Consider the following 15,961-nt stretch of genomic DNA (forward strand, 5'->3'; position numbering starts at 1 on the left):
ATCTAACTACATGTATATTACAGTAGGTATGATCTAACTACATGTATATTACAGTAGGTCTGATCTAACTGCATGCATATTACAGTAGGTTTGATCTAACTACATGTATATTACAGTAGGTTTGATCTAACTACATGTATATTACAGTAGGTAAAGGGGGGTTTCTCTTTCACATGTATATATTACATCCATTTCTTTCACATACAATATTTTTGGTCTAAAATTATAATGCGGTTTGATTCATGCAGTTGTTTCTTCTAACGTATATACAGAGCGTTTATGGCATATTGATATTACAGTAGGAATAAATGTTTTTTTTGACCAGGTTTGACATCCGTTAGAGAGATGAACTACATTTAAAGTTTGCCTTCTCATGTATATTACAGTAGGTCTCCAACTACATGTATATACTGTGTTTGATAACGGTAGAGGAAACAGTGGCTTAACTTTATATTACACTGTTCTGTGTAGGTGGAGGCAGAGCTGATAGACAAGGTTTGGACAGTCTGGTGTCTGTAGGGGTTTGAAAGTATATACAGAGAACTGTATATTACAGAACTAACTACATGTATATTACAGAACTATTCAGCCTGCTGTAATTACAGTAGAGGTAGGTTTCTTCTAATATCTACACACACACACACAGTACACACACACACACAATATTTTCTACGCTCTTCATGCAGTCGTGGACACACATGGCATATTGACGGGAATAAATGTTTTTTACCAGGTTTGACGTCCGTTAGAGAGTGAGATTTAAAGTTTGCCTTCTCTCTCGCTCCACCCTGTGTTACACAGTGGCTTATTCACACTGTTCTGTGTAGGTGGAGGCAGAGCTGATAGACAAGCTGGACAGCAAACACAGAACACCGAGAACTTTTCAGCCTGCTGTAAGTAGAGGAATATCTACACACACACACACACACACACACACACAACACACACTACACACACACAACACACACTACACACACACACACACACACACACACACACACACACACACACATACACACAAACACACACACGCACCAACCCCAGCGCGCACACATCAAAACACCAGCGCACACACACCCAACACACAACCTGTTGGTTTCTACCTGCTACCTTGATAACGCTGTGTGTTGGATCTAACCTGTTGGTTTCTACCCGCTACCTTGATAACGCTGTGTGTTGGATCTAACCTGTTGGTTTCTACCTGCTACCTTGATAACGCTGTGTGTTGGATCTAACCTGTTGGTTTCTACCTGCAATGATCAACATGTCTTTACCTCCTACGTTCATAACATTGCATTTGCTTGGCTCCTCTTTCTGCTGCGTGTGGGATTAGAACCCAGCTCTTTGGCCCTTACCCCAGGTAAGATAACACAGCTCTTTGGGCCTTACCCCAGGTAAGATAACACAGCTCTGACGGCCTACTGCCACTAACTCCTCTCTACGTCCTGTCGAATGATGTACTCACAGCGATCACTCAAAACCTAGGCCCTTGGTGGTATTGATTGATAAGGCGTTTGTGTGTGTCTTTGTCTCCAGTCTGCTGGAGAAGATTGAGCAAGAGACGTGGAGGGAGACGGGGATCTCCTTCGTCACCTCTGTCACACGGTTGATGGAACGTCTGCTGGACTACAGGTGAGACGAGATAGGTCTCCAGACTAGATAGGTCTCCAGACTAGATAGGTCTCCAGACTAGATAGATAGGTCTCCAGACTAGATAGGTCTCCAGACTAGATAGATAGGTCTCCAGACGAGATAGGTCTCCAGACTAGATAGATAGGTCTCCAGATGAGATAGGTCTCCAGACTAGATAGGTCTCCAGACTAGATAGATAGGTCTCCAGACTAGATAGATAGGTCTCCAGACTAGATAGATAGGTCTCCAGACTAGATAGATAGGTCTCCAGATGAGATAGATAGGTCTCCAGACTAGATAGATAGTCTCCAGGCGAGATAGATAGGTCTCCGAGATAGATAGGTCTCCAGACGAGATAAGTCTCCAGACGAGATAGATAGGTCTCCAGACGAGATAGATAGGTTTCCAGACGAGATAAGTCTCCAGACGAGATAGATAGGTCTCCAGACGAGATAGATAGGTCTCCAGACGAGATAGATAGGTCTCCAGACGAGATAAATAGTTCTCCAGGCGAGATAGATGGGTCTGCAGACGAGATAGATAGGTCTCCAGACGAGATAGATAGGTCTCCAGACGAGATAGATAGGTCTCCAGGCGAGATAGTTCTCCAGACGAGATAGATGGGTCTCCAGACGAGATAAGTCTCCAGACGAGATAGATAAGTCTCCAGACGAGATAGATGGGTCTCCAGGCGAGATAGGTCTCCAGACGAGATAGATAGGTCTCCAGGCGAGATAGATAGGTCTCCAGACGAGATAGATAGGTCTCCAGACTAGATAGGTCTCCAGACAAGATAGATAGGTCTCCAGACTAGATAGATAGGTCTCCAGACTAGATAGATAGGTCTCCAGACGAGATAGGTCTCCAGACTAGATAGATAGGTCTCCAGACAAGATAGATAGGTCTCCAGACGAGATAGATAGGTCTCCAGACTAGATAGATAGGTCTCCAGACTAGATAGATAGGTCTCCAGGCGAGAGAGTTCTCCAGACGAGATAGATGGGTCTCCAGACGAGATAAGTCTCCAGACGAGATAGATAAGTCTCCAGACGAGATAGATGGGTCTCCAGGCGAGATAGGTCTCCAGACGAGATAGATAGGTCTTCAGGCGAGATAGATAGGTCTCCAGACGAGATAGATAGGTCTCCAGACGAGATAGATAGGTCTCCAGACGAGATAGATAGGTCTCCAGGCGAGATAGATAGGTCTCCAGGCGAGATAGATAGGTCTCCAGGCGAGATAGATGGGTCTCCAGACGAGATAGATGGGTCTCCAGACGAGATAGATAGTTCTCCAGATGAGATACTATTCATTACTATTACTATTCATTACTATTCACCAATAACTGGACCGGTTCCTCTCTCTGTTTAGAGACTGCATGAAAGGAGACGAGACAGAGAACAAGAAGATTGGCTGTACTGTCAACCTGTTGGTAAGACACTGTAGACTCTGTCTGTACTGTCAACCTGTTGGTAAGACACTGTAGACTCTGTCTGTACTGTCAACCTGTTGGTAAGACACTGTAGACTCTGTCTGTACTGTCAACCTGTTGGTAAGATACTATAGACTCTGTCTGTACTGTCAACCTGTTGGTAAGATACTATAGACTCTGGCTGTACTGTCAACCTGTTGGTAAGATACTATAGACTCTGGCTGTACTGTCAACCTGTTGGTAAACAGCCCACAACCTGTCACACTGCCATCCTGAGATAGTGGTGTAAAGGGTTTGTCTTGTTTTTAATATATTGTGTCTGTTTGTTCCCTAGAACTTCTACAAGTCAGAGATCAACAAGGAGGAGATGTACATCCGCTATATCCACAAGCTGTGTGACATGCACCTCCAGGCTGAGAACTACACAGGTAATACAACATCCACCAGCTGTGTGACATGCTCCTCCAGGCTGAGAACTACACAGGTAATACAACATCCACAAGCTGTGTTGCATGCACCTCCAGGCTGAGAACTACACAGGTAATACAACATCCACAAGCTGTGTGACATGCACCTCCAGGCTGAGAACTACACAGGTAATACAACGTCCACAAGCTGTGTGACATGCACCTCAGGCTGAGAACTACACAGGTAATACAACATCCACCAGCTGTGTGACATGCACCTCCAGGCTGACCTACTACACAGGTATGATACTCACACACAAACCTATTCAGTCACAAAGGGGAAGAGTGTACTCGCTAGGGTTGCTAAGCTACCTGTAATTGACGAAAGTTACCGAAATCTTCAGTACTTTTGGTTAAAAAAAAAAACTGAAAATCTATGTCAATCTATCAAAAATGTGGTGGATTTATACTTGAATATTTTTGTTTTGTTTTTGTTATTCACACTGAACAAAAATATAAAATGTAACATGTAACAGGTCCCGTGTTTCCTGAGCTGAAATAAAATATCCCAGAGATTTGTTTTACGTCCGTGTTTGTGCACCTTGTGCTGGGGGACAGTATAAGGGCACTCTAAAATGTGCAGTTTTGTCAAACAACACAATGCCGTAAATGTCTCATGTTTTGGAGGAATTTTTATTTTATTTTATTTTATTTCACCTTTATTTAACCAGGTAGGCTAGTTGAGAACAAGTTCTCATTTACAACTGCGACCTGGCCAAGATAAAGCATAGCAGTGTGAACAGACAACAACACAGAGTTACACATGGAGTAAACAATAAACAAGTCAAGAACACAGTCGAAAAGAAGAAAGAGTCGATATACATTGTGTGCAATTGGCATGCTGACTGCAGGAATGTCCACCAGAGCTGTTGCCAGAGAATTCAATGTTCATAAACCGCCTACAACATCATGGAATTTGACGTCCAACTGGCCTCTGTCAGGATTTGGCCAGGGTTGTTCCGGGTTTTGGTCAGTAGATGTCCCCATTGTGCTTTTTGTCCCTATGTTTTTCCCTTGATCCCCATTATTATTTCCATCAAGGTTGGCGCAGCGTGACGGACTATGCCATCCAGTTCCGCACGGTGGCAGCAGCGAGTGGCTGTAACAACGAGGCGCTCACGGTGTGCTTTCTGAAAGGCCTTTCCGACACTATCCAAGATGAACTGGCCACTCGGGAACCACCGGACAATCTCGAGTCCCTGATCAAGTTGGCCTCACGCATTGACCAGCGTCTGAGAGAGAGAACTCAACCGTAGACCTCTAGCCCCTATAAGTCCCAGCTCCGAGTCCCCACCTTTATCATCGCTGGCTCCACCGGAACCCATGCAGATTGGACGCATCTCCCAGGCTGAGAGAGACCGCCGGATGAGGGAGCGACGCTGTCTATATTGCGGCAAACCGGGCCATTTCCGTTCCACGTGTCCCGGGCTCCAGGGAAACGCTCTGTCCCGTACAGACCGGGGGAATTGTAACGGGAAACATAACCTCCTCCCATCCGTCCAACTCCCGTCTGCTCATTCCAGTCACCCTCTCCTGGGACAACCACAAGCTTCACCTTCAAGCCTTGGTAGACTCTGGAGCCGCAGGTAACTTCATGGATGGTGTCTGGGCGAAGGAGAATGGCGTTCCCTCTGAACTTCTAAGTGACCCCATGAGGGTTACTACATTGGATGGAAGCCCTTTGGGATCTGGACTTGTCACTCATGTCACTACCTCCTTGAGACTTTCAGTTTCACAACACCAGGAATTGATGAACTTTCATTTGATCTCCTGTTCCGAGTTCCCTCTCGTCCTTGGATACCCCTGGCTTCACAGCCATAACCCTCACATCGACTGGTCTGTGGGCACTATCAAGCAGTGGGGTCCTACGTGCCAAGCTACTTGTATTTTCCAGAATTCCCCGAGTTCTACTCCCGAGTCTTTAGAATCCATCGACCTGACCCGAGTTCCCGAGTGTTACCATGACCTCAAACTGGTGTTTAGCAAACAGAGGGCCACCATGCTACCACCCCATAGATCTTACGATTGCCCCATCGACCTGTTTCCGGGCACTTGCCCCCAGGGGTCGGATCTTTTCCCTATCTCCACCCGAACGAGCTGCTATGGATACCTACATCAAGGACTCTCTGGAAGCAGGCCTCATGCGTCCATCAACCTCCCCCGGCGGGAGCAGGGTTTTTCTTTGTGGCCAAGAAAGATGGTGGATTACATCCTTGCATCGACTACCGGGGACTCAATGACATAACCGTCCGTAACCGTTACCCGCTACCCCTTATGGCCACAGCCTTCGAGCTGCTCCAGGAAGCGGTTGTTTTCACTAAGCTTGACCTGCGGAACGCATACCATCTTGTGCGGATCAGACCTGGTGATTTAGTGGAAGACCGCTTTCAACACGCCTACTGGTCACTATGAATACTTGGTGATGCCCTTCGGCCTGACCAACGCCCCAGCGGTGTTCCAAGCGCTCATAAACGATGTGCTTAGGGATATGCTTAACATATTTGTGTTCGTTTACTTGGATGACATCCTCATCTTTCGAGCTCCCTTCAAGAACACACTAAGCATGTCAGACAAGTACTCAAACGCCTCCTGGACAGCCATCTGTACGTTAAGCCGGAAAAATGTGAATTCCATTCATCCCGAGTACAATTCCTGGGATTTGTAGTGGAACCCGGTCGAGTTCAAATGGACCCTAGGAAGGTAGGGGCGGTAGCGGATTGGCCCACCCCCAAATCCGTTAAGATGTTCAGCGTTTCCTGGGCTTCACAAACTTTTACCGCAAGTTCATCAAGAACTTCAGTTTGGTGGCAGCTCCTCTCTCAGCTTTAACCAAAGGTGGCAATGCAAGGTTTTGTGGGAAGAGAAGCTGAGACGGCCTTCCAAGGACTCAAGCAGCGCGTCCTCTCTGCTCCCATCCTGATACTACCGACTACGGATGAACCATTTGTGGTGGAGGTAGACGCATCAGAGGTTGGTGTTGGAGCTGTCCTGTCTCAGAGAGGTGAAGACAAGAAGCTTCATCCGTGCGCTTTCTTCTCACACCGGCTTACCCCGACTGAGAGGAACTACGATGTGGGGGATCGTGAACTCCTAGCGGTTAAGATGGCATTGAAGGAATGGAGACACTGGCTCGAGGGGGCTTCTCACCCGTTTCAAGTGCTTACGGACCACAAAAATCTGGAGTATATCCAGCAGGCGAAGCGATTGAACTCTAGACAAGCTAGATGGTCTCTTTTCTTCAATCGATTCCAGTTTATCCTCACCTATCGGCCCGGGTCGAAGAATCTCAAACCGGATGCCCTGTCCCGAGTCTACGCTCCTGCCATTCGAGATGACACGGACATGCCTGTCCTTCCTGCTGCTAAGATTGTGGCTCCGATCTCGTGGCAAGTTGAGGATACCGTGAGACGTGCTCAAGCTAGCGAACCGGACCCTAAAGGAGGCCCTGCCAATCGGTTGTTTGTCCCCAAGGCAGTGAGGACTCAGGTCCTTCTGTGGGGGCACTCCTCTCGCCTCACCTGTCATCCGGGCGTAGGTCGCACCTTGGAGTTCATCCAGCGTAAGTTCTGGTGGCCTACCATAAGAGAAGACGTTGCCACTTTCGTCAATGCCTGCCCCGTGTGCTGCCAGGGCAAATCTTCTCACCTCCGCCCTCAAGGACTCCTTCACCCTTTACCTGTTCCCCACAGACCCTGGTCCCATATCTCATTGGACTTTATTACTGGACTTCCTCCATCCCATGGCAATACTACTATCCTAGTCATAATCGACAGGTTTTCAAAGGCGGCCAGGTTCGTCCCTCTGACTAAGTTACCTTCTGCCAAGGAAACGGCTGAGTTGGTAATTAATCATGTGTTCCGAGTCTTCGGCATTCCTCAAGATGTGGTTTCTGACAGAGGTCCCCAGTTCGCCTCAAGGTTTTGGAAGGCCTTCTGCCAACTCATGGGGGCTTCTGCCAGTCTATCTTCAGGGTACCATCCGGAGTCCAACGGCCAAACAGAGAGGATGAATCAAGAGCTGGAAACCACCCTCCGATGTATGACTCGTGACAACCCGTCCACATGGTCATCCTTTATTGTTTGGGCCGAATACGCGCACAACACCTTGCGCTCCTCCTCCACTGGTATGTCCCCGCACGAGTGTCAGTTTGGCTATGCTCCTCCATTGTTCCCGGACCAGGAGGCAAAAGTCAGAGTGCCTTCAGCCTTGAGGTTCGTCAGACGCTGTCGGCTTATGTGGAGGAAGACCCGTCTTAATCTGATGCGTTCCTCACAGAGGTATCAACAACAAGCCAACAGACGCGCCGTCCCGGGCCTACCCTGCGCCCCGGCCAGAGAGTCTGGCTCTCCACAAGAGACTTACCTCTACGGGTGGAGTCTCGCAAGCTGTCCCAAAATACATCGGTCCCTTCAAGGTTGCCAGGAGAGTTAACCCAGTTTCTTATCGCCTACACTTACCCAGATCCCTTAAGATTAATCCCACATTTCATGTGTCATTGTTAAAACCTGTTGTTTTTTCTCCCCTTGTCCCGGCAGACAGACCTCCCCCTCCGCCTCGTGTCATTGGAGGCCAGCCGGCTTATACCGTCCACCGGATACTGGATTCCCGCCGGGTGCAGCGGTCCTGGCAGTATCTGGTGGACTGGGAAGGCTACGGTCCTGAGGAGCGCTCCTGGGTTCCTGCCAAAGACATCCTGGACCCTGACCTCATTCGTCAGTTCAGGGCCCTCCACCCTGAGAGAGCTGGTAGGAATGTCAGGAGCCGTTCCTAGGGGGGATTCTGTCAGGATTTGGCCAGGGTTGTTCCGGGTTTTGGTCAGTAGATGTCCCCATTGTGCTTTTTGTCCCTATGTTTTTCCCTTGATCCCCATTATTATTTGCACCTGTGTCTCGTTTCCCCTGATTGTATTTAAACCCTTTGTTTCCCTCAGTTCTGTGCTCTGTGTTTGTATGTTAGCACCCTGCCCTAGTGTTCTGTGTACTCTTGTCGATTCCGGGTGAAGTTCTTGTGGTATTCTGTTTTTTGTTTATTTTTTGGTGAGTTTCTTTTGAGGTCTTTTTGTGTTTTTCCTACCACCTTTTGGATTTGCCATTTTTTTGCATTTTAGGATTTTTTCTTTATTAAATACACCGTCTTAAGTACTGCTGTGTCTGCCTCATCTTCTGGGTTCTGCTGTCTATTCGTGGCTCAGTTGGTTAAGTGACTGTTTCTCACTCCGGAGACCCAGGTTCGAAACCGGGTCCTGACAGCTCACAACCGAAACTTTGACAACAAATACATATTGACATAGTGAACTGTATAAAAGTTGTAAAAAATGTATATATTCTTTATAAAGCATATTTCATGCTGAAACCCTAATATTTAAGACCAATGACATTCAATTCAAATCAAATTGTATTTGTCACATACACATGGTGAGCAGATTTTAATGCGAGTGAGGCGAATGCTTGTGCTTCTAGTTCCGACAATGCAGTAATAACCAACGAGTAATCTAACCTAACAATTTCACAACTACCTTATACACGCAAGTGTAAAGGAATGAGTAAGAATATGTACATAAAAATATATGGATGAGCGATGGCCGAACGGCATAGGCAAGATGCAGGAGATGGTATAGAGTACAGTATATACATATGAGATGAGTAATGTAGGGTATGTAAACATTATATGAAGTGGCATTGTTTAAACTGGCTAGTGATACATTTATTACATCAAATGTTTACATTATTAAAGTGTCTAGAGTTGAGTCAGTGTGTTGGCAGCAGCCACTCAATGTTAGTGATGGCTGTTTAACAGTCTGATGGCCTTGAGATAGAAGCTGTTTTTCAGTCTCTCGGTCCCTGTTTTGATGCACCTGTACTGACCTCGCCTTCTGGATGATAGCGGGGTGAACAGGCAGTGGCTCGGGTGGTTGTTGTCCTTAATGATCTTTATGGCCTTCCTATGACATCGGGTGGTGTAGGTGTCCTGGAGGGCAGGCAGGTAGTTTGCCCCCGGTGATGCGTTGTGCAGACCACACTACCCTCTGGAGAGACTTGTTGAGGGCGGAGCAGTTGCTGTACCAGGCAGTGATACAGCCCCGACAGGATGCTCTCGATTGTGCATCTGTAGAAGTTTGTGAGTGTTTTTGGTGACAAGACAAATTTCTTCAGCCTCATGAGGTTGAAGAGGCGCTTCCTCGCCTCCCTCTGCTGTTTCCTAAAGTCCACGATCATCTCTTGTTTTGTTGACGTTGAGTGTGAGGTTATTTTCCTGACACCACACTCCAAGGGCCCTCACCTCCTCCCTGTCGGCCGTCTCGTCGTTGTTGGTAATCAAGCCTACCACTGTAGTGTCGTCTGCAAACTTGATGATTGAGTTGGAGGCGTGCATGGCCACGCAGTCGTGGGTGAACAGGGAGTACAGGAGAGGGCTCAGAACGCACCCTTGTGGGGCCCCAGTGTTGAGGATCAGCGGGGTGGAGATGTTGTTACCTACCCTCACCACCTGGGGGCGGCCCGTCAGGAAGTCCAGTACCTAAGTTGATGGTTTTGTATTTAGGATATTGTTTTTCTTTATTTTAAAATCATATTATTTCATACATTTTATGTGTGATAAGATGCGTGTCATAAGGCCAAACATAGGGCCAGAGATAATTACAGACACCAGTGATAATCTGAAGTACCCAAAAATAACCACTAGATGTCTTGTGACAGATTACATAAAATCCTCGAAAGATACCAACATTCTAGTAGTTTCTACCTTCCCTTTGCAACATTAGTACTCTAATATAACTGAAATAGCATGCACTTTTAACATTGCCATGCTTGTAAATAAGAACGTGTTCTTAACTGACTTGCCTGGTTAAATAATTGTTCAATAAATAAATGAATATTACACATCAAAATGCTCTACTCCCCATGAGTACAGTCAATATGGCTTCATATCCACCCAACTTGAAAGGGAATGTCTAATAACTCTATTTCTATAGTTCTACAGGGACTGTTTTCCCCCTGCTGCTGAACTTGGAGCTGTTGTTCCCAATGAAGTACTGTATGAACTATACATAGTATGTAGCTCTCCATTTACCCTACTGTTTTACTCGGAGCTACTGTACTGAGGGAGTTCCTGCACTACCCGGCTATATGTTGTTCCTAGTGACGTTTATAAACGATATGTTTGACTAAATGTTACTCTACAGAGGCTGCGTTCACCCTGCTGTTGTACTGGGAGCTACTGCATTGGGAAGAGAGGCCTCTAAGGGAGTTCTTACACTACCCAGCTATATGTTGTTCCTAGTGACGTATATAAACGATATGTTTGACTAAATGTTACTCTACAGAGGCTGCGTTCACCCTGCTGTTGTACTGGGAGCTACTGCATTGGGAAGAGAGGCCTCTAAGGGAGTTCCTCCACTACCCAGCCCAGAGCGAGTGGCATCGCAAAGAGGGCCTCAGTCGCAAGGTCATCCACTACTTCAACAAGGGAAAGGTAAGTGGAATATATACTGGAAAACACAGGAATGTCATCCACTACTTCAACAAGAACATTGTAGGTGAGAGAACACAAATGGAAATCAACTGTCATCAATCGTTTCTCATAATCTAGGGTGTTCACCCATAAAAGTATGAATTAAGTCAAGGTTTATGTGCCCATTTAATAGAGCATTATGTCAGAAAAAAACAATAGTCCAACCCTCATGTCTCTATCATGTAGGGGTCAAATGTTACAAAATATTTACTCTGAGAATGTAGCATGTTTAGAGTCTATGGAACGTCATCAACATGTGACGCTGCTCAATAGAACCGTGTGACGCTGCTCAATAGAACCGTGTGACGCTGCTCAATAGAACTCTGTGACGCTGTTCAATAGAACTCTGTGACGCTGTTCAATAGAACTCCGTGACGCTGCTCAATAGAACTCCGTGACGCTGCTCAATAGAACTCCGTGACGCTGCTCAATAGAACTCCGTGACGCTGCTCAATAGAACTCTGTGACGCTGCTCAATAGAACTCTGTGACGCTGCTCAATAGAACTCTGTGACGCTGCTCAATAGAACTCTGTGACGCTGCTCCGCACTAACTTCAGACTTCAACTGACGAGCTAGTGGCTGCAAGTTCGTGAGTGAAAACATGGGCTTTTTCTAAATGAAATCCACTGAATACAAAAATAAATAGGGACTAAATATATATGTATTTACAAAGCTAAGAATAGTGTAACGGTTGTCTTGAGTTGGAAGAGAGGAGGACCAAAATGCAGCGTGGTTTCTATTCATGGTTCTTTAATAAAGAAAAAACTAGACTAACAAAAACAATAAACGTGTGAAAACCTAAACTGCCCTATCTGGTGCAAACACAGAGACAGGAACAATCACCCACAAACACACAGTGAAACCCAGGTTACCTAAGTATGATTCTCAATCAGAGACAACTAATGACACATGCCTCTGATTGAGAACCATACTAGGCCGAAACATAGAAATACCCAAATCATAGAAAAACAAACATAGACTGCCCACCCCAACTCACGCCCTGACCATACTAAATAATGACAAAACAAAGGAAATAAAGGTCAGAACGTGACATATAGCTTTATCAAGGTAACAGGATATCTAGGAGACACGATCCGCGAAGAAAATCTCTTCCTGTTTTCATTCATTTCAAGACTTTCCCTTTAAATCGCCCCTCTCAATGTAAATTGATCGCCAATATAGGCAATCACTTTTATTTTTTGTATTTTAATAACAAATATTAACAAACAAAAGAGGAATAGTCTCATGCAAACAAGCATACATACAAACTATTTACATGGCCAGGAATCCTAAACAAACAAATCATATTAATTGATAATACAACATGTTTGAATTGCCTTTTTGTTTTTCATTTTAGTTACAGTATTATTAGCCATATTGTTTAATATTATTAATTTAATATTTTATATATATATTTTATTTAATATTATTAATTATTAATTAAGTGATAAAAGTTTGGTTTTGAATTAGACCATTTGCATTTGTGAATATGAAATGTACCTAATATTATTAGCAGTTGAATTAAATATACTACATCTTTATCAATGCCAGAATTTCTGAAAATAAATGATTATATCAAAACCATTAAATTGTACAACCGGTCCTTTTTTTCTTTGTAACAAAATTCTGTATGTCAATCCCAGAAAATATACTATATATAAAAAAAAAACGAATGAAAAATGGTCTCCTTGTCCATTCCACAGAAATCACATTTAATAGTCAATATTCAGCTTGAATCTTTCCAAAACGACTTAAATGTAATGTTTCACAGGATGAATTTTATGTAACATTTTAAATTAAACTTTACCTTGTTACTGATACAATATTTGTTAGCAATTTTCCATGCTTTCCCTCATTGTATATCACCATAGATATCTGACCAAAATAATCATGCTGAGGGAATTGTAGTATCACAAACAATATTCCTAATCTGTTTATTACTACATTTATCTTTGATGTTAATATTGCCAATTAATATATTTTCATGTAAATCTATGTTACTTACATCAACCACAGAGGAATTTAAAAGACATACAACCCCCACTTGGAATCAAAAATTCTAAACCACCAACAGTGTTAAATAAATACTTAGGGAAATGCTGTTCTGGTTCTTAACATACTTCAGAATCCAATTTATTTTAAAAGTATTATTTAGAGTATTGAAATCTAGAACCTCAATACCTCCTTGTTCTTGGGTATTAGTGAGAATATCTTTCCGTAGATAGTGAGGCTTGTTCCACCAAATAAAATTATATAGAATCTAAGTCCTTTACAATTTTTGGGGGTGATTCAAGTGTTAACGAGACATAAACCGATCTGGATAATCATTCAGCTGTGGACCGTATAACGAAATATCTCTCAGCAACCAGATGTTCAACTTCTTCTTTGTTTTCTCAATAATAGGGTTAAAGTTTAAGTCACTCCTTTGTTTTTCATCCTTACATATAACAATCCAAGATAAGTCTTTAATTGGGATACCATATATTTCCTTTAAAACACAATCCTTGAGTGGAAATAAGACTGACTTATCGATATTAATTTTCAAACATGAAACTAAGGAAAAGTCTTCAATACAGGAAACTGCTTTAGAAACCTCATTCCTGTCTCTTAAAAATGTGGTGGTATCATCAGCCAGTTGACATAGTTTAAATTCCTTGCCAAGTGCTGAAACACCTTGAAAATTCCCTTTCTTGATATGAAAGGCCATAATTTGAGTAACCAATAAAAATGGACTTATTGGGCAGCCCTGCCTAATGCCATGCCCAATATCAAATCTTTGGGATGTCCCGTGAGCTAATTTTACAGAGCAAGTACAACCACTATATAAAGTTTGGCCTGCTTTTTAAAAAAAATCACCAAACCCCCCAAAACGTATTGCTTTGAACATAAACTTTGAACATAAACTTTGAACATAAACTCATGTCAAAAGCTTTATAAAAATCAACAAACATAAGACAACTATCATCACAGATGAGGTCATTTTTGTCAATCATATCTAAGATCAACCTGAAGTTATTACTAATGTGTCGACCATGCATAAAACCAGATTGTTCTTCATCAATTATATGATGCAAGCCTTGTTTCAACCTCTTAGCAAATACAAGGGCAAATCATTTCCCATCATTATTCAACAGGCTAATGGGTCTCCAGTTGTCTATATAAAGAGTATCCCTATTAGGTTTGGGAATCAAAGTAATTACACCTTGCTTTAAGGAAGCTGGTAACTCCCCTTGTTCTATTGATTCTTGGAACATAGAATGAAAGGAATCAATGTATCATTGAATGTTTTATACAACTCACCTTATTAAACCATCATTTCTAGGAGACCTATTGCCCTTAAAGCTTTTAATACAGTCTTTTATCTCAATTTCAATAACTCATCATCACAAAAATCGCTGAAATCATTATCTATCTTCTTAGCAATGTTTGCTACATTATCTAAGAAAATATTCATATTGGAAGTTGACTGAGCTGATGTATACAGATTCTGAGGGCAACATGCTGAGAGATTTCTTTTTGGATTTTCATTGGGAGTATTATTAATCATTCATGTACATATGGAAGTCTTTTTGCTTTTCGTCCTTTTTTCTAAATTAAAGAAATATTCTGTATTTTTCTCTCCCTCTTCCATCCATTTTCTTCTTGATCTTACAAACGCTCCCCGAGCCTTTTCCTCGAGGATACAGTCTAACTGCATGTGTAATGATGATAGCTCCAGTAATTCCTGATTAGTTGGTTCATTTTTGTTAGTATAATCCATTATTCCCTTTATGATGTCATATTCTTTCTCTCTCTTGGCACAAGCAATTTATTTCCCCATTGAAATAGCCAAAAGCCTTATATCAAATTTCATTAGCTCTCAGTAACTTCCAAATCAAATTGTATTGGTCACATACACATGGTTAGCAGATGTTAATGTGAGTGTAGCGAAATGCTTGTGCTTCTAGTTCCAACCGTGAAGTAATATCTAACAAGTATCTAACAACTACCTTATACACGCAAGTGTAAAGGAGTGAATAAGAATATGTACATAAAATATATGGATGAGCGATGGCCGAATGGCATAGGCAAGATGCAGTGGATGGTATCGAGGATGGTATCGAGTACAGTTTATACATATGAGATGAGTAATGTAGGGTATGCAAACATTATATGAAGTGGCATTGTTTAAAGTGGCTTGTGATTTGAGTCAGTATGTTGGCAGCAGCCACTCAATGTTAGTGATGGCTGTTTAACAGTCTGATGGCCTTGAGATAGAAGCTGTTTTTCAGTCTCTCGGTCCCAGCTTTGATGCACCTGTACTGACCTCGCCTTCTGGATGATAGCGGGGTGAGCAGGCAGTGGCTCGGGTGGTTGTTGTCCTAACACAGGCACAATTCCAGTATTTATCAATAATTCCTGTTACTTCCTTCTTAAATACTTTATTCTCTAGTAAAGTCTTATTCATTTTCCAGTAACCTTTGCTAACTTTTTTTTTGCTTGACAAACCATGCATATTTATCTTTATTGAGATCCCTTTGTGGTCTATTCAAATCGATGGTTCAATGGAGACTGTATCAATCTTCAGATATCAGCCAGGATTGTATAGATAAATCTTTGGTACTCCATGTAAGCATAATCTTATCTTGGGTTCTTATGTCTCCAAATATCTAGAACACCTAACCTTAGACATATATTCCTTATCTCACAAATAGAATTGCTGTCCTCAGGAGGCCATCTATCTAGATTATCATGTAATACTGTGTTAAAATCTCCAGCCCATATGACTTTGGCCAATGGATATTTAGACATCATTTTACTTAGTTTCCTCTCAATGTCCCTAAATAAAATACAGCTACTTGACTTGTTATTGGAAGCATAAGTATTTACAACAATGAATTGAATGTGGTTGACTTCTACCAAAAGTATAATCCATCTCCC

The 15,961-nt window shown here is 43.1% G+C and overlaps 1 protein-coding gene across 1 annotated transcript in view; it reads left to right on the top strand.

The window, feature by feature from the left end:
• LOC135530244 (dedicator of cytokinesis protein 3-like) overlaps positions 1-15,961 on the top strand; it is a 277,860-nt gene that overhangs the window by 198,152 nt on the left and 63,747 nt on the right. The window contains 7 exon segments of the mRNA XM_064958601.1: positions 828-859; positions 861-893; positions 1,334-1,360; positions 1,537-1,632; positions 3,004-3,064; positions 3,399-3,492; positions 10,853-11,001. Coding sequence (XP_064814673.1) covers positions 828-859; positions 861-893; positions 1,334-1,360; positions 1,537-1,632; positions 3,004-3,064; positions 3,399-3,492; positions 10,853-11,001 — 492 coding nt within the window.

Source organism: Oncorhynchus masou, chromosome 5 (genome assembly GCF_036934945.1).
Source record: "Oncorhynchus masou masou isolate Uvic2021 chromosome 5, UVic_Omas_1.1, whole genome shotgun sequence".
Taxonomy (NCBI): Eukaryota; Metazoa; Chordata; class Actinopteri; order Salmoniformes; family Salmonidae; genus Oncorhynchus; species Oncorhynchus masou.